This window comes from Mixophyes fleayi, chromosome 1 (assembly GCF_038048845.1).
Source record: "Mixophyes fleayi isolate aMixFle1 chromosome 1, aMixFle1.hap1, whole genome shotgun sequence".
In the NCBI taxonomy this organism is placed as follows: Eukaryota; Metazoa; Chordata; class Amphibia; order Anura; family Limnodynastidae; genus Mixophyes; species Mixophyes fleayi.
In genome coordinates, this window is record NC_134402.1 from 431,596,296 (window position 1) to 431,619,301 (window position 23,006).

General features: G+C 41.1%; 1 protein-coding gene across 1 annotated transcript in view; it reads left to right on the plus strand.

Annotated features, from left to right (window-relative positions):
• The first annotated feature begins 6,929 nt into the window (after positions 1-6,929).
• The window catches only part of GDNF (glial cell derived neurotrophic factor), a 35,486-nt gene continuing 19,409 nt past the window's right edge, over positions 6,930-23,006 (plus strand). The window contains exons 1-2 of the mRNA XM_075184227.1: positions 6,930-7,643; positions 17,627-17,857. Coding sequence (XP_075040328.1) covers positions 17,653-17,857 — 205 coding nt within the window. The 5' untranslated portion in view covers positions 6,930-7,643; positions 17,627-17,652. The remainder of the gene's footprint in view (positions 7,644-17,626; positions 17,858-23,006) is intronic.

Here is a 23,006-nt window from a genome sequence, read left to right on the forward strand (position 1 = left end):
CTGCGCTGCTGACTCTGACAATAAGGTATCACTCATAAAGATGTTATGCAATACTATGTAGTGTAGTCACATATATTCACTAACAATGATCAAAGGTGAAAATGTGAGTCATATGTAGCACATTATAATGACACAGACATCATTGTGCATGGATTGCAGTCAGCTCTGAAAGTGGAGAATAATATAAGTATTACTAATAAATGTAGTGCACAGCGCTGACATACACAGAATATTATAGCGGCACAGAGATATAATGCAGACCTGTGAGGTTTCCAGTGCCTGGAATGATTGTGGTCAGCCTTGGATGCTGGGAACACAGTGAGTCTTACTAAGAAAGGTATTATGTAGTACTAGATGTACTCCTTATGAATTATATAGTGACACACTGTGGCGGAATCAGGGGCCTCAGCAGAGCCTGGTACAGTCATGCTGAGTGCTGGAATCTGACAATATAAGTAACATAATAACATAAATAGCTTTAAAAAAACACCTTTCAAATAAATGAGAAATAGATACATTAAAGGGGGATATTTTTTAACTAAATTGAATGCATCAACCTGTAAACTTGTACCGTACAGATTTACGGAGTGACAGCCTCAGTCTTTGTATGAATACTTTGCAGGTGACTTCATTAATGACCTCTCTAGAGATCTGCAGCTCCTCTTTGTTTTCCTCCAGTGATTGCTGCCCACACACACTCACGCAGATAAATTAGGGACCTTAATGAACTGGTCACAGGGAGCTCCAGGCCCTGCTGTCAGATAGCTGGTGGATGGTCACACACACGTCAATGTGATCATCAGCTGATCAGATTCTCCAGAATTCTATTGATCCCAATCACATCTGGTTTTGGAAAAAGTATCACTATTGGCCCCACAGTAGATATAGAGTAGGCCAGCTGGGCTGAAAAGTTCTAAATTGGGCAACTAGTGTGGCAGCTTAGCTCTCATAGAGCAGCACAGTGGGCTAGTGGTTAGCACTTCTGCCTCACAGCACAGGGGTCATGAGTTTGATTCCCGACCATGGCCTTATCTGTGTGTTTGCGTGGGTTTCCTCTGGGTGCTCTGGTTTCCTCCCACACTCCAAAAACATACTAGTAGGTTAATTGGCTGCAATCACAAAAATTGACCCTAGTCTCTCTCTCTCTCTGTGTATGTTAGGGAATTTAGATTTTAAGCTCCAAAGGGGCAGGGACTGATGTGAGTGAGTTTTCTGTACAGCACTGCAGAATTAGTGTCTCTATATAAATAACTGATGATGCATATAAGTATGTTTTACCGACCAGCTTATACTAAAAACCACTCATTCATAAATGGGGGAATAAACATATTGGGGTAGATATATCAAACCTTTTAAGAAGGAAACATGGAGTTGTTGCCCATACTAACCAATCAGATTGTAGCTACCATGTATGTAATACATAGTAGAAAATTATAGCTAATAGATGATTGGTTTATATGGGCAACACCTCCACTTTTCCTTTTAGAAGGTTTGATATATCTACCCCCTTGAGTCTGATGCTTTCATGCTGCTATCATTCTTTAATGTAACTATTACTGGGGACGTGGACTGGTCTCAGGATAACACGTGTCATATATTACTACTTATTAATATGCACAGTTATCGGAGTACTGTCTGACCTGCTTGTTTCTCTTTCTTAAATCCATGAATAATTTCAAAACAGAATTTATTGTCACCATAAGGAAACTCTGTCCATGCAATATTTTTTTATGTTATTCCACCTTCACTCTTTGAGAAATCCACATCACTTTTAATGTGCATATCATATATATATATATATATATATATATATATATATATATATATATATAATATAAACACAGAGAGGATATAAACTAATCCTATCCCAGTGCAGCCTACAAATATATAGTACAAAAAACATACGGTTTCAAAAGATGGGCTCTGCATCGCCACCTGGTGGAAATATTTGGGGGTTTTTACCACCTTGTGGAGAATATTTCTAGACTTGGAGAGATTCCAGGCACCTTTAATTCATAGTAACCAGCCCAGTATGTATTATAATTTGCAACATGTTCACTTCAGATCAAGGCAAACTCTGTGCGCTTTTGTATGTAAGTGTAATATTATTTTTATTTATTTATTTTTCTCCTCTTCAAGTACAGACACATTTAATCAGCAATGCTGGCTGCATAGTATATTATTGTATAACACTGTGTAAGAGATTATTTATAAACTTGTATTTTAACATGAAAACTAGATGCCATGGTTTAATTTAAAGAAGGATTGATGTGGTTATTCTGTATATACTATACACAGACCTCATTACCAGGTCATACGGACATAGCACATACAGTACAATAAATATAGACATGTAACCAGATACTATTTACATACACTAACCTTCCGCTATTAAAACAAAAAAAAGGCAATTAAGACTAGGAAATCCATTTAAAACCAGCCTCAAATTATCCAACAGACCAATGAGTTGTAATAGGGAGACTTTCAGACAATGTTCTTGGGGAATAAGTTTCAAATAAGCCTATCCAATAGGAGATGGGACTCAAAATGTAATTTACATTGGAAACCTGTGATTCAAGGCTCCACCCACCAGGATTATTTAGATCAAGACCTGCACATGTGACACAAATCATCGGTGTGATCAGTTTTTTCTTTTGAAAACTGTGTTTCGAATCTCTGTCACATTAGTGATTAAAAAGAAATTCAAAAAGTGCTCAAAGCTATCATTTATTTAGTACATTCTACAAAATGACAGCTAGAATCTGATTGGTTGCTATAGGCAACATCTCCACTTTTCAAACCCGTCGGAAAAAAACTCTCAGCTTGATACATTTACCCCGTAGTCTTCAGACCCTCCTCTAAAGAGGAAAGCCCTCTTTATCAGATCCTCACCCCCTTCCTGTCATCCGGAGAAGCCTCCAAACAGGTCAGTAGGAATGGGAAACGAATGTGTCCCCCCTCCCCCCTCCCCTGGGCTTAAGAGCCGTTCCATTGCTCACAATCCAGAAATTATAGCATTTTAAAAAAATAAGCCACAGTGTTCCACTGACCATTCCTCTGTGAGCACACCCAACCAGTGGGTCACAGCACTTTGGGCTTTCCAGCAAGCACCCTTTGCATAAAACATAGAGACGTTGCATGATTACCTTTAATCCCATGGGTACCAATAGATCTACAATTGTTTTGTTTGAGACATAGATTTTATGTTACATAAAATATATAAAAAACATGCATATGACATAAGACAGCTGAGACACAATACACCACGGTATAAAGTCATACATACATTGTAGCACAATACATGACATATAGCATATGATGTAACACCCTACACGATACTCACTAAACTATTCAGATATCACTGAGAGCAACATTTTCAACAAAGCTAGTTCAGGTTCTGTGATGGGGAAGAACAGAAGGGGAGCCCAGGACTGTAGACGAGTCCTGACAAGCCATAATGCGGCCTTAACACAGTTCATAAAGCGTCATCCTCTTCGATAGCTCTTTCTGTATGTAGGCCAAGAAACAGTCCTTTAAAGTACAGGCAACACCTATATATGTAAGTTTCTGACGGGCATAAAAAGTTCTGAGAGGAAGGGACCCCTGGGTAGGCACCCATATCACACCTTGCCTGTTGCTAAGTATTTTGGAAAAAAATTATTTTTCCAAACAGTTTCGTCCTGATCAACTTTTGGATTATAAAGAATATCTAGAGTCAGACTTAAGTGGGTGCACCCTTCATGATATTATTACCATTTATTTATATAGCGCCACTAATTCCGCAGTAGTGTACAGAGAACTCACTCACATCAGTCCCTGCCCTATTGGAGCTTACAGTCTAAAGTCCTTAACATACACACACACACACACACACAGAGAGACAGACACAGACAGACAGACTAGGGTCAATTTGATAGCAGCCAATTAACCTACCAGTATGTTTTTGAAGTGTGGGAGGAAACCTGAGCACCCAGAGGAAACCCACGCAAACACGAGGAGAGCATACAAACTCCCCCCGTGCTGTAAGGCAGAAGTGCTAACCACTTAGCCACCTGACATCCAGGTAAAACCAAGGAATATCCTTGTTGTAAGGGAAGGACCCTCCCCACATATCCCAGCAAAGCCCTTTTCAGTGATGGAGAAGGAAGAAGCAAGATATGGGGTTTCCTACACAGCCATTGTATCCGTCAGCGACAAGTGCTTTTGTATATTAATACCTATTTTATCCTATCCATTTTGGAGCCCCAAATGAAGTAAAGCACAGCCCTTCCCATGGTTCTGCAGACTGTGGCCAGGAGAGGCCAAGTTTGGCCACGTACTGCAGAATAGGACAAATCTCTTTGCGCAGCAACATTGGTTTAGTATCATCCTAAGCCCACGGAGGCTTTACAAGACAATCCTCCGAATGACCTTAGCTAGTCTCCATTCCCAGTACTTCCGGCTGCATCATCTTCTAGGATATTGCACAGATTCCTGGGATAAGTCTGATCTGATGACGAAGGGGAAGGGTGCGGTGCGTGATAAATGCCACTGCCCAAAGAGCATCACCCCTGACTGTCTTTTGCCCACAAAGCTCACAAGAAGCCTTCACAGGTCTAGGTGAGCGCTGCGCTGTCACCAAGCAATGGTCTGTGCAGTGACGTTGTCCATTTACCACACTTACAGCAGACAATCTGTTTGTTCCCGGTACTGTGATCCATCTAATCTCTGGGCTCAGTCTGATGCACACATTGTAAAGCTCTATACAACAAACAGAAATAACCGTTGAAGTAGAGTAGCGTTGCCTGACCCAGAAAGAACCAGAGAGGGGTCAGAATCCAGCACTGTCCTGTAACTATCCAGGAACTTTAATTTTCCCAGCACAAACCTTTGCCCTGTCCATAAATTAATATGAGACAAGATCAAACACCTTCTCATGATCAAGGCCGACCAGGTCTACGCACATGCAGCAATTCCTTATGTAATGAACCATGTGCCCCAGTTTAGGACAATGCTGCCTTTAATCCATTGGTATGCTTTGGGTATGGCTCGAGTGAATGATCTGCCTAGTGACAGCCTTTAGCCAGTTGGCTAGTGCCTTGGGAAGGATCTTGTAGACCACAATCTGGAGAGAGATGAGAAGACAAGATCTAAGATCATATCCCCCCCACCTTCCACTTATCATGATCATGATCATCCTTTCCCCCCGATGTCAGTGTTCTTCTGCTCTCCACCACCATCTCCTCCTAAAACTCCAAGCTATGGCCCAATGAGGTCCCACAACACTACATAAATCTCATCCAGGAGACGGTCACTGCCCTGTCCTGTGAGGCCTAAAGAACTTATCAGCCGATTGCAGCCTTTCCAATGCAGAGAGAATGTCCATGGCTGATATACCTGCGGGATCACCAGTGTTAGTAATACAGGACATGACCTTTAAAAAGAAAGGTGCTTGGATTCCTGGAAAAAATGAGCCGCTCCAAAGGGATAAGACATAGGTGAGGATGGTTCTGCTGATCAGAACGGCCTGTCTTACACAGACAGACAACAACAGGCTGATTACAGATGTAACTACAGGTGGATGTTCTGTGACAGCAGTAAAAGGTTGCTGGGCTGGGAAGAAAGAGGGCATCTGGTCCCTTAGTGGGTTACCTTTGGCTGGGGCACCGGTCTACCCGGATTTTTATTCCCTTAAAATGCTGCTGAGCCGAGTCTTGACCCCCGGGCTAAAATCTGCCAGCTGGCCCCTGAGCAGTCACCTGTGTCATGTTCTAAAAAACAAACAGTGGGAGGGGGGGGAGGGGTTCACAGAGCTCCCATTGAAATGGGATTTTCCAAAAGTCACTTCTCCATTTGTAAAGACTTATTTTAATATTTCAACATGCCACTAGCAGGTGCTCCACTAACTCTATCAGTGATGGAATCTTGTGGATATCACAGAAATCCTCAGAAACTCTGGAGATGAACAGCTGTCAATCACTCTTCTACTTTCCTTGAAGCCCGGTAGTGAGTGGCAGATTTATATGTTACAGAGCCGTGATATACTGTACATTTATTTAGTACCATCCATCTGCTCATTTTTATTTGAATTAAGATTTCCATAATATAACAGAGCAAGCAGAAGCCAGGTAAAAATACATACATAAATATATTAAAAGTTTATAATTATTCTTTATAATAACCCACCAACAAATTATACAGTAGTGAAGAAATTAGTTTACAAATATAAAATATAATAGCATAGTGAAATGAAAACTTCTGACTGATCTGCCCAAACGAGTTTGTGATATTTTAATATTATTTCATTTAAAAAAAATATTTTTATTGCACATAATTTATTTCAGAATGTGAATGTACTACACAAGCCACAAGTACATACAGCAGTGTCAGGAAAGCATTGGATAATTGCAGTAAGTGGTGTATTTAGTAGTGTGCATTAGATTGGGTACACCCTCATATCTACAGCAGGTATTTCATCTGTACAAACATACTGATTTGCATTGTGGTGTTGTTGCTGTAAGGCAAATATTTATTTTATTATTGGTACAGGAAGCATTAGGACTTGTCACTAAAATAAAGAGCAGCACTCTCTGTAAATTAGTGTCAAATACTAACCTGGGTCATACACATTCAAGCTTCACAAAATTAACCCTGGTGTTCGAAATGACTATGTGGCATGAATTCATTTTACTTAGAAAGCAAGGAAATAAAGTCAGAGTTACTATGACCTGAAGAATTAAATGCTTTGAGGTCAGTGAGGGGATATCATCCTTGCAACCACGTCCCTTCATCCAGAGTAAAAAATGACTTCACCAAACATATATGTAGAAACTCTAAAGAGTGTTGAAGTGTGAGATCCAATCAGAGGAGACCCCCCTACAGCACGTCACACACAGGGAACCTATAAATCCATCCCCACAGCTTCTTCACTTGGCAAATATTCCCTTTCATGTGGTCTGTTCCACATCTGCCCTCCAGCCTATGTGTGCATTGGGTTTTACTATCAAGCGCAGCTAGTGTTTCCAACACAGGCAGGACCAGAGCAGAGGATTAAAGAGCCTGTTCTCACGTTATAAGGAGTTTGGATTGCTGAAGTAATCTGTCTTACTCTACACATTCCACTTGGATCTTATCTTGCTATGTGTCCAGATCCGTTTCAGGAGAAAGTCTTGCTTTGCACCAGCTAATAAGTCTCCAGCCCTTGTGATCTATCCTCAGTGTCCAGCCTTGTTTTTTTACCTCTCAGCTGTTTTGCCTCCCTGTGATCTCCCTGGACCAGCTGCTGTTTCAGGAGCCCCGATGTCTTCATTTGACTCTCCGCAGTTGTTGATGGTCTGTGTTTCTAGGATTCCTCAGAAGGGTTTTAGCATCCAGATCTACACTATGCAGAATTGCTGCTGTTTTTTCTCCGACTGATCATTGGAGGGGAAGGAGGACAGAGCAGCTGATTCATTTGCCAGGGGGCTTTCTCCAGGCTGAAGATCAGAGCCCACCTGCCCACCCCTGTAGTCACATCTTCGTCCCCGTCCCCCCTTCCCCACACCCCCTCCCCAGGCAGAACACTCCTAAGACAAGTTGTTAGGACACCTGGACTCCCAGCAGCTCATTTATTTTTAAGGGTTCGGATTCATGTCCATCTTAGGGCTGGAGAGGCCACAAAAACGGTAGGTGTCTTGTCCGAGGTGTGTAACCTTCCAGCGCGAGTTCAATGCTGCATCTGGCGATTCTCTAACATGCAACAATGTAACAAGAACATTAACATGCAACAATGTAGCAAGACCATTAACATGCAACAATGTAGCAAGAACATTAACATGCAACCGTGTAGCAAGAACATTAACATGCAACCGTGTAGCAAGAACACTTAGATGCAACAATGTAGCAAAAACACAGCCGTCATAAGACCACTTAGATGCAACAATGTAACAAGTACACTAACATGCAACAATGTAACAAGAACACTAACATGCAACAAACCACTTACATTCAACAATGTGACAAGAACACTAAAATGCAACAGTGTAGCAAGAACATTAACATGCAACACTGTAACAAGAACACTAACATGCAACAAACCCCTTAGATTCAACAATGTGACAAGAACACTAACATGCAACAGTGTAGCAAGAACACTAACATGCAACAGTGTAGCAAGAACACTAACATGCAACAATGTAACAAGAACACAAACACGTTAAACAACTTTGACAGCAAACGGTTTCAAAATCGCATTACATATATCGTTTTAGTATTTTTAGGATGCATTCTGGCATATACTTGAATCTAGTATTTGTTTTTGTTTTGTTGTTTCGTTTATGTATTTGCTGCGTAGTTTTTGTGAAACAATATCTACATTGATGCTAAATATGGAGCAGTTTTGTTGCATAAATAATGCGATGAGGGTGCTGCATCATAACATTAAAACATGCAACTAAAAACAAGAATAAAGTTGTAAATATGTAAAGAAAACAAACAAAAAAATGATCATATAGTAATACCGTGGGAGCAAATCCTGCGTGGATATAAAGTGCCAGTAAGCGATTCATTCTCGCTTCTGTACATGACCTTGCAGGCTCACACTACAGGGCTAGAGCTGGGCAACCAGCGGCTTTGTAGAGATTATGGAACTAAAAGTCGCAGCATTCACACTGAGATCTCTAGTTCTAGAACAGCTGGAGAGCAACAGGCTGCTTAAGCTTAATGTATTGTGTGATCTCCCCCGTTGAGGCTGTATGTATATACCAAATAGTATGTGACTTCTAGAGGTGCCCCTGTCTAGATGTAATCAGGATTGTACTGGGCTGCTCATGCCTCAGGCTTCTCCACATGACGTCCCAAGTGGATGAAATTGTTGTCTATGTGTGGTCTGTTGTTGGTATACATCCATAGCTTTCTGCAGTACTGGTCTCTACAATGACAACCATATGCTCGATTTAACAAAAGCACATTCTCCACTTGAATCAACACATGACAGGTTGGGTTAATCTTTGAGGCTTCTACCTTTGTATTGTGCACCTATACATAGAAACCAATGGAGCATGAGAAAGAAAGTGTCATTTTTACGTTTATTTACAATAAACTATATTTTAAATCAGTGCCAATATTCCTGTCCTCTTTACTCTGTAGGATCTCGCCGTGTTGGCTAACTACGTTCCAGCCAGAAGTAATATTGGAATGGACTAGTTCAAGGCTTGGAAATAGTGTAATGCAACAAAAGTCAACAAAATTTAGACTTGTGAAATTCCTCATATTGTTTTAATATAAATGTCTTCATAGAATTCGATAGCGCTACTGAATGTCAGTCTGTCTGAATAAGCGTGACAACATATTCAGCTTATATTCATCACATATGACTGCGAGCAGGACTGAGACTAATAAAAATGCTTCTTGCATTTCGTGTGTAACCATGTAGCCGTGTTCTCTCACGGCCTCTAGTGTTCAGATTGTGGAATTACACTGATCAGTCAATGTAGACGGTAACATCAATGTCCTGCAAAAAAAGTTATGCTGAAATAAATGATTCAGCTACAATACCAGCGATTGGAAATTTTTCCTCCTGCGGGATAGGAAGGTAACATTTACTTCTCCAGATGCTGTGGAACTAAAACCCCAGCATGGCTGCAAGGCAATAATATCCTTTATATTTCACCAACATATTCTGCAGAGCTGTACAATCAAATAATTTTATTCATGCACATCAGTTCCTGCCCCAGTGAAGCTTACAATCTAGTTTCATTACCATAGGCACACAAACGGGGGTCAACTTTATATCCAATAGACTAGTGTGTGTTGTGTTGTTGCCCATGCGAACTTAAACAGCAAAATAGAGCATGCTTGTCAGAATCCACCCCAGCACAATGCTGACCACTGTGCCACCATGCTACTCATTGCAGTCATTTGTTTTTTCACACCATCAAGTGTGCCGTATGTTGCTACTGTGCTGGTGCATTAATATATATGCACAATTGTAGAATATGAAAATAGCCAAAACAATTATGTTTAATCCAATGATCTGCCTGCAATTATTTATCAAAATAAAAGTATTTTGTTACCACAGTATTTAGTGCCCTATATAGAAAATACAGATCTCTATGATTCATGTTCAGTTGGGTGATTGTTTTTCCATAAAAAATCAGGACAATATCTGTAACAAGGTGACACAGTGGTTAGCATTGCAGCCTCACAGCATGGTTTTAATTCCGACCAGGACCCTGTCTGTGTGGAGTTTATATGTTCTCCCCACGTTTTTGTGGGTTTCCTCCGGGTGCTCCGGTTTCCTCCTACACAGCAAAAACATATTGATAGGTTAACTGGCTCCTGACAAAATTAACCCAAGTGTGTGGTTGGTAGGGAATATAGATTGTAAGCTCCACTGGGACAGGGAGTGATGTCAATGATTAAACATTCTCTGTTTAGCTCTTCGTAATACGCAGGTGCTATATAAATAACTATTAATAAATTATAATAAATCTTAAAGTTTCCAGCAATACTGAATATCCGTAAACTGAATCAGTTTATGATATTTAGTTGTCCTGGAACCTGAAGTCTTACCCATGTGAGCATAGAACATTCAGGGTCATCCTTTCTTCTAATAATTTAATTTCTATGTGTTAGTCTCCTACATACTCTTTGTAGTGTTCTGCTGAATATAAACTTGGCACAGTTAAAAAATATCTGGAATTAAATGGCACCGTATAGATTGTAAAACTCACTTCAAGTCTTGCCAACTTCAGTGCAATGATATCCACAAAGTGATAAAAACTATTAGTTATGGAGGCATAGTCCTTTACCATTACTCGAGAGCCATCTGAGGCACCCTCACTAAAATAGGGACTAGAGGATGGCGGTAGAAGATTGTTCTACATAGCGAACAGCTGTGTTGATCATATGGTTCTGCTCTGTTTTGTTCAGTCTTATCACATCATGTAACTTCCCTGCACAACGCGTTTCAGTCTCTTGGCTGTGATCTCATAGGCAGCCAAAGGAATAAATGTTCTAAGTTCTTAATTTCAACCTAGAACCCACAAAGGACAAGTGTGTTGTCAATGAAGCAAAGTAAGTGGATTTCATTAAAGTATTGTATTTCAAAACAGAAAATATACCCACCCCGTTCCCGCCCTGACCCATAGTCATCCCCGCCCATTTTTTTCTGCATTGTATAAACAGACTCCGTTATGGAAATAAAACGAGCTTGAGATCAGAGTGACTTCAGCTTGGTACAAACTGATGTCCCAAATCAGGGCGACTCTTCTGTCAACCAAACCTATTTACTTATTTTAGAGCAACTCTTTTATAACATTCTTCTGTATACTCAGACGTTAATTACAAACTATGCAACTGTATGTCTTTGGAAGGAACAGTCTAATTTTACCAGGTTATGATCAAATATGAAACCAATCTTTTTATTTATTTTTTTCTGAAAAAAACTATTGTACTCAATATACATGTGAAATACGCGTGTTTCTAGCCAATCATTGCTAATCTGATCCTTTCAGTTGGATTTGAAGTAAGAAACTCAAGAGTTCTTTACTCCCGTTTCAATTTTCATAGCTCTTTCAGTGCATGCCTAATGTAAAACAGTTGTAGGACTTTAATTGCAGATTTAAAATAGCCAATTGGCTCCAATTCGGTTCTTAGGATTATCTCTAAATTTGAACATCTACAGCTGATCGTTTTGCATACATTGTCAATCATACACGTTGATAAAAGAAATCATCAGATGTAAATATCAGATTATATCGTGTGTCACCAGTATTAAGCTTTTTGTATCATTTTTTAAATAATTTCTTTTGAATCTCTTTCTCTCTCTCTCTCTCTGCTTTTTATTTATTATATCCAAATCCAGATATTAGGCCTCTGTCTCTCCGATTTGGTGTAAGGTCCTAAGGAAACATAGTTCCTTGATTTTCTGTAAGCATTGAGGTGGCTGGAACTGATCCATATATGTGACTTTATGGTGTGCAGGATGGCGGAGGGAGTTATTCATTTACACTTATACACTAGATGACAGCTTTGTCATTAATAGACCAAAATATGAGCTAAGAACCTACATTTTTCTTGGGAAATGGTAATTAATTAGGATTAATGGCTTCGGTGATCTGCTTGATGTAATGTAAGCGTTTCAGGCTTGGGGAGTCCCTGGCTTATATCTAGTTATTCCACTTTCTGTTAGTTATCTTGAAAAAATTCCATCCCATTGTTATATGCATGTATTATGGCTCCACCAAATGTACTGCACATGTAGGTTTCAGCAGATGTTCTTCTTACCTTATTCTTAAAAATAAATGTTTTTTTATGTCATGTTCTTGTACATAACCCGGTTGTAGTTTAGGTGACAGCTCACTGGAATCAGAGATGTCTGTACATGGTACAGGGGCCCATCTCGCCTAATACACCATTGTCAGCTCTCCTATCTCCAGTTCATTGTCCGATGGTAGTGTTCTGCTCTGAGTAAAGGACTTGGTAATGGTTATTTGTAAATACTTAGGGGAAATAGGAGCCGATCGATGTGTAGAGAAGATATAAAACCTGTATGTATTTGTTCAGAGGTGGAACTAGTGAGCTGTGGGCCCCGGTGCCGGGAGTTTGGGAACCTGGGCACCGACCCTTGGCATCTACCATGCTTGGGCCCCATAATCTTCACCTGTGTCTCAGACTCCAGCCATGTGTTGTTTCTGTATCTATTCTGGTGCCGCAAGGCCTGAGATACTGAGGATCATGACTGGGGATCATTGGTGTTATGGTTAAACGAAAACAACTTGGCAGCCATGTTGTTTCAGAGCTGACAACTGCTTCATACCTTAGTGTTCAGGGGCAGGCTGGGCTGGGGGGCATGGGGGTTTCTGCCCCCCCTGGCTGGTCCCATAGTGGGCTACCTTGGGCTGGGTCACTGGGCCACCTGCATTTTTTTCCTTTAAAATTGACTGCTATGTCAAGTCTTTCCACCTGGGCTAAAATTTGCCAGCCCTCCCCTGTCAGTGATGTCACTAGTTCCCATGGAATTGATTGGCTGCATTCTTAGGAATATTTGTCCGGCCCACAAAATGGCTGCCTTGAATATCATCATCATCAACATTTATTTATATAGCGCCAGCAATTCTGTAGCTCTTTACAATTGGTAACAAACACAGTAATAAAACAATACTGGGTAATACAGACAGAGGTATAAGAGGGCCCTTCTCTGCTCTATTGAGACAAGAACGGCATTGCCAGGCCCTTACCTAAATTTTGTTATATGGCCCATCTGTTGCCACTGGTCGTACAGATCGTGCAATTTAGTATTTGTTTTATTCTCTCTGTTTTGAATAAATGAGGATTTATATAATCGGTGGATTATGTTGTGTTGGTGGGTGAAGTACCCTATGGCCATCTACAATGGCCCTTTGTGTGCACTTGTGCTCTCCCGGACTATTATGCTTGAAGTCCGATGTATTTTCCTAACCGTGTGTTTAAAAAAAAGTAGCAGCAAAATGAATATTGAGGTCATTCCTCATGTGTTGGAAAGGTATATAACTTGTTTAAACACTCCTGCAAGCACTGTTTAATGTCTCTATCTGTGACATGCACTGCTTAGATTAACTCAACGTCTCCGCTTACAAACCGCAAGCCGAAGCATTCTGTATAAGTGTCTGTAATGCCAACAGGATGGAAGATGGGTGAAACTGTGAGACGTGAAACCTGTGCATATCCCCCCCGACGGTTCAGATGGCCACAGAGGGACACTTAAGATTCGTTATAAAAAGAAACACTTTTTTTTCTTTCCTGCATTAATAGACACGCATACAGCTCAGCAAACAATCCTAAAACACAATAATCACAGCTGCCACCACCACAAAGAAATAATTCAGGATAAGTTACAGGGGGGGGTGCTGTCATACATGTAGGCGCCCATCAAACTCTTACGGTATCCAAATAAATACCATCACCTAAAAAAATTGTTTTTTTTAGCCTACAGGGAACACTGAGACTTTGCAGAGATTGTGGGAGTGAGTTCTGCCAAATTGTGGCTTCACTGACGAGAAACTCCCAAAGTTCTGCTACCTGGGGGGGGGGGGGGGGGGGAGTTAGGTAGAAATTGCATTTTAGATGGCATAGGCCTATAAGATCTTTATCTATAGAGATGTATTAGACCCAAGAGAGGGGAAACTTAGGAAGAATCAGGGACTGTGGGATTTTAACCCAGAAAAGAGACAGTGGGGTATATTTACTAATCTGCAGGTTTAAAAAAAAAGTGGAGATGTTGCCTATAGCAACCAATCAGATTCTAGCTGTCATTTTGTAGAAAGTACTAAATAAATGATAAATAGGATCTGATTGATTGCTATAGGCAACATCTCCACTTTTGAAACCCACAGTTTAGTAAATATAACCCAGTGTCTTCTAACAAAGCAATACAGGGAAGTTTCCTCTATATTGGGGCAAATGCACTGCAAGGGGCTAATTTGTATCTCATGTCACAGATAGCAGAGAAATAAAGGGTTAAAGTGGCAGGAGCGAACATCTATTTTTGCTTTGCATACACTTGGCTCTAGTGTTTCCCACACAGAGTATTTTCGTAGTGTAAACTTTACTTTTACTGCATTCTTGTGGACATGCGATCACTTTGTGAACTGTGCACAAACTTTTTCTAGAGTTTCCCAACACCGTACAGGAACAACACGAGCTGCTCCTAAGGCAATCCAATGGTATACAATGGTACAGATACCTGTACGACTGAGGGGATTAGATTGTGTGCGGGTCACGGCGAAAGGGGCTCTGCAGAGACAAACGGATGAGGGCCCCCTTTACCAGCTACACAATATGGGAATTTTATGAACAAAATATCTTTTCATATAATGAGTTGTTGAACGGTTGCTTTAATCCTTTTCCTTGCTGTGAAGACCGTTCATCATGTATTGTAGCTCAGTAACCCAAAATGTTATTGTTGTAGTCAGTGCGCGAAGCCACCCAAAGTCTTTGTGTGGGTGACAAATCCAAGTGCAGGATTATAAGTAGCCCCAGAAGCTTGTGTGGGAGATGTGTGCACTGAAGGACATTTCTGAAAGGTTGTAATACTTATATCGTGCAATAAATTCTACCTATTCCATGTGTTACACATTGGTGTTCAGTTCTTTACTTTATGTGATCTAAATTGTTCTATATATGTAGATTTTTATTTAAGTAACTCAAAGTGTACGGAATGTTACACAGAGAGAGGACTATAGATCAGTGATTGTAACAGGTGGCCCCAGGGCCATATGTGGCCCTACGAGCCTAAACCTGCGGCCCCTATCTCCTTCCTGCTGTATTGTCAGATGTGTTTGTTATAGACTGTAACACTTGTATAAAAAGCCTCTCCATATGTTATTACACATAGGTGTCTATTTCTTTGAATACACGTATTGTTTTAACTTATAACTGAGATTAAGGGTAACATGTGGCCCATTTAAAGGTCAGATGACCCTTGTGGCCCCTGAGGTGCATTGGGTCGCCCGTCATGGCTGTAGACCGCTCGTGTTTAATATTTGTAACATTCTGTCTGAAACAGTTCAGTCTATGAGTAGAGGGGTAACGACAATAAGCTCGTTCTGCTAGAGGTCGGACAGTGAACACTTGAGGGCAGATTCCACCATGGCAAAATTGTACAGTTTTGCAGCCAAATGTGTAATGAGAATATTTTTGAGAACAGTTTACAAACATATGGATGTAAAGCATCATAAAAACACAGCTGCATGCGCCATAAAGCTGGAAAACACATAACAACATAAAGGGTAAAAGAAAGCGCATTGCATCATGTTTGTGAACATTATACTTGATTTATTGTTGTTTTATTAACCTACTAATGGACATTTGCAAAAAAAAGAAAAACAGACACTCTTGGGAGTCAATGAAAGACTTTATCCATACTGATCTATAGATCAGAAACAAGGTGCACAATACCGAGGGAGATGGGGGAGGTGGGTCTAAGTTCCTCTTCTGCTCCTGCCCATACTCCCCTCACGCTGTCTGTTGCTGCAGTACAGTGATTGCAGGAGGCTGTTGCTACCCTGCACTCTTTCTGCAATCAGTTACTGCACAGCTGTCACTGAGAGGGGTGGGGAGAGGCCTGGTGGAGGACCTCATCTCTGCCCCCCAAACAGGGGCAAACGCAGGTTTGTAGAGGGGGGTTTCCACACCGCGCCACCAGTGGGCGTGACAAGCATGCATGGAGGCGTGGCTATAATAGACAGTGCTTGGCTGCTCTTCAACTCGTCCTATCCCCATAATATACATGGGCAATGCTGCGTGCACTACTGTTAGGTGCATGCACCTCTCCCCTTTTCAAGCAAAGTCGTGTGAAGCGGGGCCAGGGGCTAACCACCTCAATTATACAGTGCCCCAGGCTTGGAGGGGGGGTTCCAGGTATGGTTAGCCTATGCCAAAGAATTTCGCCATCGGAGAGAATATTCTCACCTCACGTTACTAATGGGACTGTCCTGCCCATACAAAGTGGCCACCCCCCGCTACATAATAACATGGGATCAAACCAGCACCTTGGTGCCCCTCACACCCTTAGGCCTGGAGTCTGTAAGAGGGACGCAGATAATTGTACTGTGGGGTCCTTCACTGCGATAGTCCAGCAGTTTCACAAAGAATCCCTTCAAGAGATCAAGAACCACAACTCTTCTTCCCACGTGAATATAAATATGTTATTCTCGGTACTCTACTGTGTGAGAGTCCAGATGCACATTTATTCTTGGGTCAATAGACAGTGTGTCTAACCTTACAGGGGATGCTAAGACTGCTAAACCTATATAACAGCTACTAATCTCCTTCCCAGTTATGTACGTACATTCACATGTGCTCTGCAGCTGAGTGCAGGCTATTATCTGCCAGGAGATTCAGACGTTTGATGACCCCACATGCTGCGTCATGAGAGGCAATATCCGGCAATTTGCCAGAATCACTGCAATGCCAGCAATCTCGTCCAGACCAGGGTCATTGGGCATATTGATAAATGGGTCAGAAGACGTGTGCGTATGCTTCCAATTCCTCTAACAAGCCCCGGGGCGATGGGCCAGCATTTAAAAGATTGGCTGTAGTAAATTTAAATACATACAGCTTGATGTGCATAGGAAAAAAAGAGTAATTATGAGTGTACTATATAGCATCATCATCATTTATTTATATAGCGCCACTGATTCCGCAGCACTGTACAGAGAACTCGCTCACATCAGTCCCTGCCCCATTGGAGCATACAGTCTAAATTCCCTAACATACATACAGAGAGACTAGGGTCAATTTTCATAGCAGTCAATTAACCTACCAGTATGTTTTTGGAGTGTGGGAGGAAACCGGAGCACCCGGAGTAAACCCACGCAATCACAGGGAGAACATACAAACTCCACACAGGCCATGGTCAGGAATTGAACTCATGACCCAAGTGCTGTAACGCAGAAGTGCTAACCACAAAGCCACCGTGCTGCCCATATGACCTGATTTTGAGTGATCTGAGCATATCTGCAAACTGGTGCCCGGTTTTCACACCCCATTCCCCGCCCGCTGAATTTATGTCTCTATAGCAGATGTTTGTAGGAAAATAAAGGCAAAATAATGAAATAAAATACATGTTTTCTGCCTATATATCGTGCATGGATTAACGGGTTCTACTTTTCTTGTCCCCTGGAAGGTCCCTTTCTTGGAAGTCTTTCTAAGATGAAGTTATGGGCTATCCTGGCTGTCTGCATTTTGCTCTTCAGCTCTGTGTCCAACACCCCATTACCATCCAACTGGGTAGCCGGTAAGAAGAGATCTAGTCAAGAACCGTTGTTGGAGGACGAGGACACAGCTTTGGAGATGTATGAATCAGATCCTGAGCGTCCCACTGCCCGACAAGGGCAGCAAGATGTACACAAGTTTTGTAAGTATATATATAGTATATATAGAGTGCATCTACCTTTTTACTAGTTTTCTATGTTGTAGTTTCTGTGCTTTTTATCTAGTTTTGGATATGAAGAGCAATGTCCAATTGTTGGGCGCAGTTGTTGAAGTCTCACTTAGACTAATCTTATAACTTTCAATTCCAGATTACTGATGTAATAAAATGTTAGTGGTTCATTAAAAGTAAAATTTTCCACAATTCTCTGTCCTTCATTTTAAAACTTTATTTTAAATTTTTATTTTATTTGCAGTTTTATTATTTATTAGGGACCCACAGAATTATTTTAAAATGTTTGGGACAAAAAACTGCACCTAGACATTGGCATAAGGGGAAGTAGTACCAAAGACTTAAATTCCCCTCCTTTTTCTCATTTTGGTCAGACATATAGATCTTTATTGATCTACATTGCTCTCAAGTGTATGGTAAACAGAATTTTCTGATCATTTGCGTTACAAAGTCTTATTTACTAACTTGGGGGTTTGAAAAAAGTGGAGATGTTGCCTATAGCAACCAATCAGATTCTAGCTCTCAGTTGTAGCACATACTAAATAAATGATAACTAGAATCTGATTGGTTGCTTTAGGCAACATCTTCACTTTTTCCGACTCGCAGTTTAGTAAATATACCCCTTAGTTGCCTACCAATCATTTGGTTCCTTTAATATGATGTGAAGTAACCAATCAAATACTTGCATTAACCTGGTGCAAGGCAACGAAAGCAAGAATCTGATTGGTTGATAATACGGAAGTGCGTGTCCTCCTCATTTGCTTTGGATTTGTGCTTTAAAGGATATTTCCTAGTGCCTCAATCCTTTTGTGCTTGCTAAAGTGGATTTTCAATAAGGACGGAGAAGACAGAGACCTGGTTATTTAATATTTCTTTTGACTATGTGGCCAGGTGATACTGTTAGTGTTGGTTTCAGATGTACTAGAGCTATAGGAAGGAGAAACCTGTGTCTTGTTTTCACGCTAAGAATCAGAGAAAGAACTAGAGAAAAAGCCTTTTATCAGTCACTAAGAAAAGGTTTTGACCTCGGAACCTTTCATGTCATATTCCTTAACTCCGCACAAATAGCAGAGCTCAGTGTTGCCCTGGATTAGCCTCTGGCATGTTCAGTAATATATAAGAGCTCTTTGATGCTCCCTTGGTACAGATGCATTGCCTGCTTCTGTGTACAAGTGTGTAATTATAGCCATGTATGTATGTGTTTATTTATATGGTGCCTAACAGAGTACGTGGTGTAGATGCTCGAAATTGTTTCAAAACGGTTCTGCGAAAAATTCTCGGACTCTAGAGAGGCTAAAACAATTGGAGCTGAATTCAAACAAGGTGGACAGGTCCGTGTCCAAGGTTGCTATAGGTAAAATGACTACATTACATAGTATTTACAAAGTTTTTCCATGCGCACCTCACACTTAAACTAATAAAAAAAAGTTAGAAAGACTATAAAATGCTGCCATTTATAGTCGAACAAGCAGAAAAGGCAACATTTTAGGTATTTTAGCGTCTCTTAACTGTTCAAACATTTGAGTTTGTGAATTTAGAACTCACGTGAATAGCTTGATCACCTCTAGTATGTGTAGGGTGTGAAGCCCACCAATGCCATTCTCACCTCCCGGGCCCTGGCTATCGGTGCAGAGCAGGGGCCTAGGAGTGAGGTGACCCAACATTTCCAGGCTCCCTCATCTTCGGGCACCCTAGTCATGATAGCCCCCATTTTTATACCCTGAATCTAAATCACTCATGACACTAATTTGGGATCTATACCCTTAGGGGCCCTGGAACCAGAGACAAACTCTCTAATTGCATTTATTTGTCAGCTCTCTAAGATACAATGAATACAGTATACAGTAATAGCTGCGGCACCTTTGTGGTAGGTGATGATATGATCAGTGTATATACAGTCAAAGAAGGCGTACAACGCATTTCATGGACATTGAGGTGCACCTGTCTCCTGCACGCTGTGAAGGCAGCTATTTTGCCTCATTCAGGGTTCTTAGTTAATTGAGGCCGCAATATTCATTGATAGTATTATAATCTGAATGGATTTTGATATGTATAAGAGTAGGCGGGGCGACTGTTCTAATCCCAGATGGTAAAACGCGCTCCCTAGTGGCAGATTGGTAGTACACACAGTAGTAACGGTGGCTTGGGTTTATTACACTGATGCTGACCTTTAAACATCTGCGGAGAAGTGCAGCTGCTGGCCAGATGTTTCATTCCCTACAGTTAGTGCTCCCACTGAGCTGAGGTCTAATAGATATTGTTGTATGTTGGATGAACTTCGCAACCTCTTAGTGATATCAAAAAGCAAACCGTACAAATCTAATATTGTATTCACTGCGAGTACAAAAAATAAGCACTGAACTCCCAGTCCTGTTGCTGAAATAAATACTCCATTCTTGGACCCCATTAAGAGGTAGTTGGAGTATGAATGGATATTATAGACGTTTGTGTTTGGACTACTGCAGAAGTTCTTAAACTCAATCCTCCAGAGCAACCAACAGTTCATGTTTTGAGGCTTTCTTTAATCATGTTAATCTATTTTTTTAGGTCCGTAATTATCCCACCTGTTTATATGGACAGAGATCCTGAAAGCATTACGTGTTGGTAGCTATTAAGGACTGGGTCTGAGCTCCTCTGGATTACAGGATATTTGTATCGGCCAACAGTCCTGATTTTCATAGCACTGTTCTGATTTTTAGAAACCACCAAGTACAATATGGAATCCATGGTCACCAAGCATTGTAAAAAGCAAAATGGGGAGGAGTAATTAGCAACACCACATTTCTGTTCATGCCCTGCTCCACCTGATCTCCACCCACATTATGGCAAGACCACACACCTTTCTGGGTCTGAAAATTGGGACAGTGCCACCAAAAGGGTTATAAGCAGGTTTTGTCCAAAACAGAAGTGAGATTTGTCCAGATTCTGGGATTAACTCTTCCCACAGCTGACCATAGGGTAATAGAACAGGGAGTTCACCCCTCATTCATCAGGCTATGCTCATTTTTCCTGTAGTAACAACAACATTATTTGAGGGGGACTGGCTCAGTTTTTGCAAAACAGTCATACCCCCAACACCAGAATATTCCCCATTCTATATGCACACAAGTGAGAGCCAGGGGCACTGCATGACAGGGAACGGAATGTGTCAATGTAATGCAGGACATGTGTTAGAGAATTTTATTGCATACTTAGAGCATGTGACACATCAGGTAACGAGAGAGAGGGAGAGATATGTTCACGTGTTTGCACAAAAAGCATATTGTGCAAACACGTGAACTCAGAATTGCATCAGATAAAAAACACTTGCTTTTTTCTTTCATGTATAACTGGAAAGCAGATGTAAGAGGATGGAGAGGCTGACGTGGTACATCTTGAGTTTGCGCTGCCTCTGTGGGGGCATAGACCTGAGCCACTTCTCATCATCCACTGTTGAGAAGGCATTATATAAAGAGGGTTGTTGTGCTGAATTGTCAGTGTCATTGGGACAACCTTTGCCAATGGACACGTGTGGGGGTTACATTATGGTTCATGCCATCACAAGCCCACCCCCCATTATGCAATGCCACTATTCCCAGCATCGCACAGCAGGGGGTGGGTCACAGTAGCTGGTTTCACAGAAAACCACGTCATCACGACCCCGTCTAGTTCATCAGAAGATTGGGCAGGTTCCGGAAGTGTGCCCTACTCTTTGGAGATTCTCCCAGATGTTCCTGGAGAGTGGGCCAATAGGGCTTAGCTCCAACCCCATCTTTAGAGCAAAGTCCATTTCGGATCTGTACAGGTCAACAGTCTTGCTGTGATGTCATTGGCCTTTCCCCATGTGCACGTATCAAACAATCGACTTTGACTAATGTTGCCGGTTTTTATTTTCAGAAATTCAGTCCCTGCTGCATAGAGAATCATCTCATTCTAACATAGCACCCTGATACAGAGCCACCAGGCAGCATGGTGGACATATAACGTTAAAACTCCAGTTATTTTATGTATATTGTTTATTAATATACAGCCTCTGATATATATTAATGTCAAATTGTAGCCTCACTTTTAAAGTCAAGTAGTTTGGGTGTATTTCCTGTGAATAATAATAGAGTAATAGTAACATGTCATTAAATACTCTAACCAGGACCCTCATTATAGTCATTTGTTTTATTATATTCTGGATATTTACATCATTTATTTGAATACATCAGTATGATCAGCAGATTTTAAAGTGAGCGCTACATCTTTATTAATGTTGTTCTAATAAGGAATTTTACATTCCTAAATAAAATAATAATAATTTACTATAAATCTCTGTCCCAACAACCAGCCGGGAACACTAGGATTCTGGAAAACCTTGTCCATGCAGGCTCCTATAGTACCATAATGGTCTGGTGCACATAAATTGGAGCTTAAACCCCCTTACTATAAATAATACATTAAGATTCTTCTTATCATAGATGATATGTACATTTTCATAGGTAACCAGCATTAATGGGGGTGTAACGATCAATTTGCAGATCTCTATCCAGATCTCCTACAGTGAGGCTCAGGGGTCTATTTATCAGCAAGATCCTTTTATTGTGGCAATTTAAAATTCACTTATTTCCTTAAATGACCTATGTCTGGGGCAGCTCATTGACACTGTCCCACAGTAAGAGTTGGCTTACAGGGCCGGGCTTCTTTGTAGATGTGTGCATGTAGGCCAGCATGAACCTTGGGAGAGTAGACCAGCGTCGGGCCGCCTTCATTTCTGGACCCTGGGGGGCCCGTAGTTCTGCCATTATTGTACGCATAACATTTTCAGAGGTGCCCCACAACTAGATGGGCCCTTTGCAGCCACAAAAAAACATCCCATTGATTTCTGTGCAAATGTTTATAATTAGTTATTTTTGGATCAACTGGATTATAGAACCCATGAGATTCACAAGATAGCAATGTAATATTTTGTGATCCTCATATACTTTAAATAGTGCACAGGACTGAGCAGTGTTGGCTTGTATGTCTGTTAGCAGGTGCACACTCATTCTGCCCTTCCCCCAACCAATAACCAATGACTGAGCTTCCGTGGTCCTAGTGTGTGTGTGTGTGTGTGTGTGTGTGTGTGTGTGTGTGTGTGTGTGTGTGTGTGTGTGTGTGT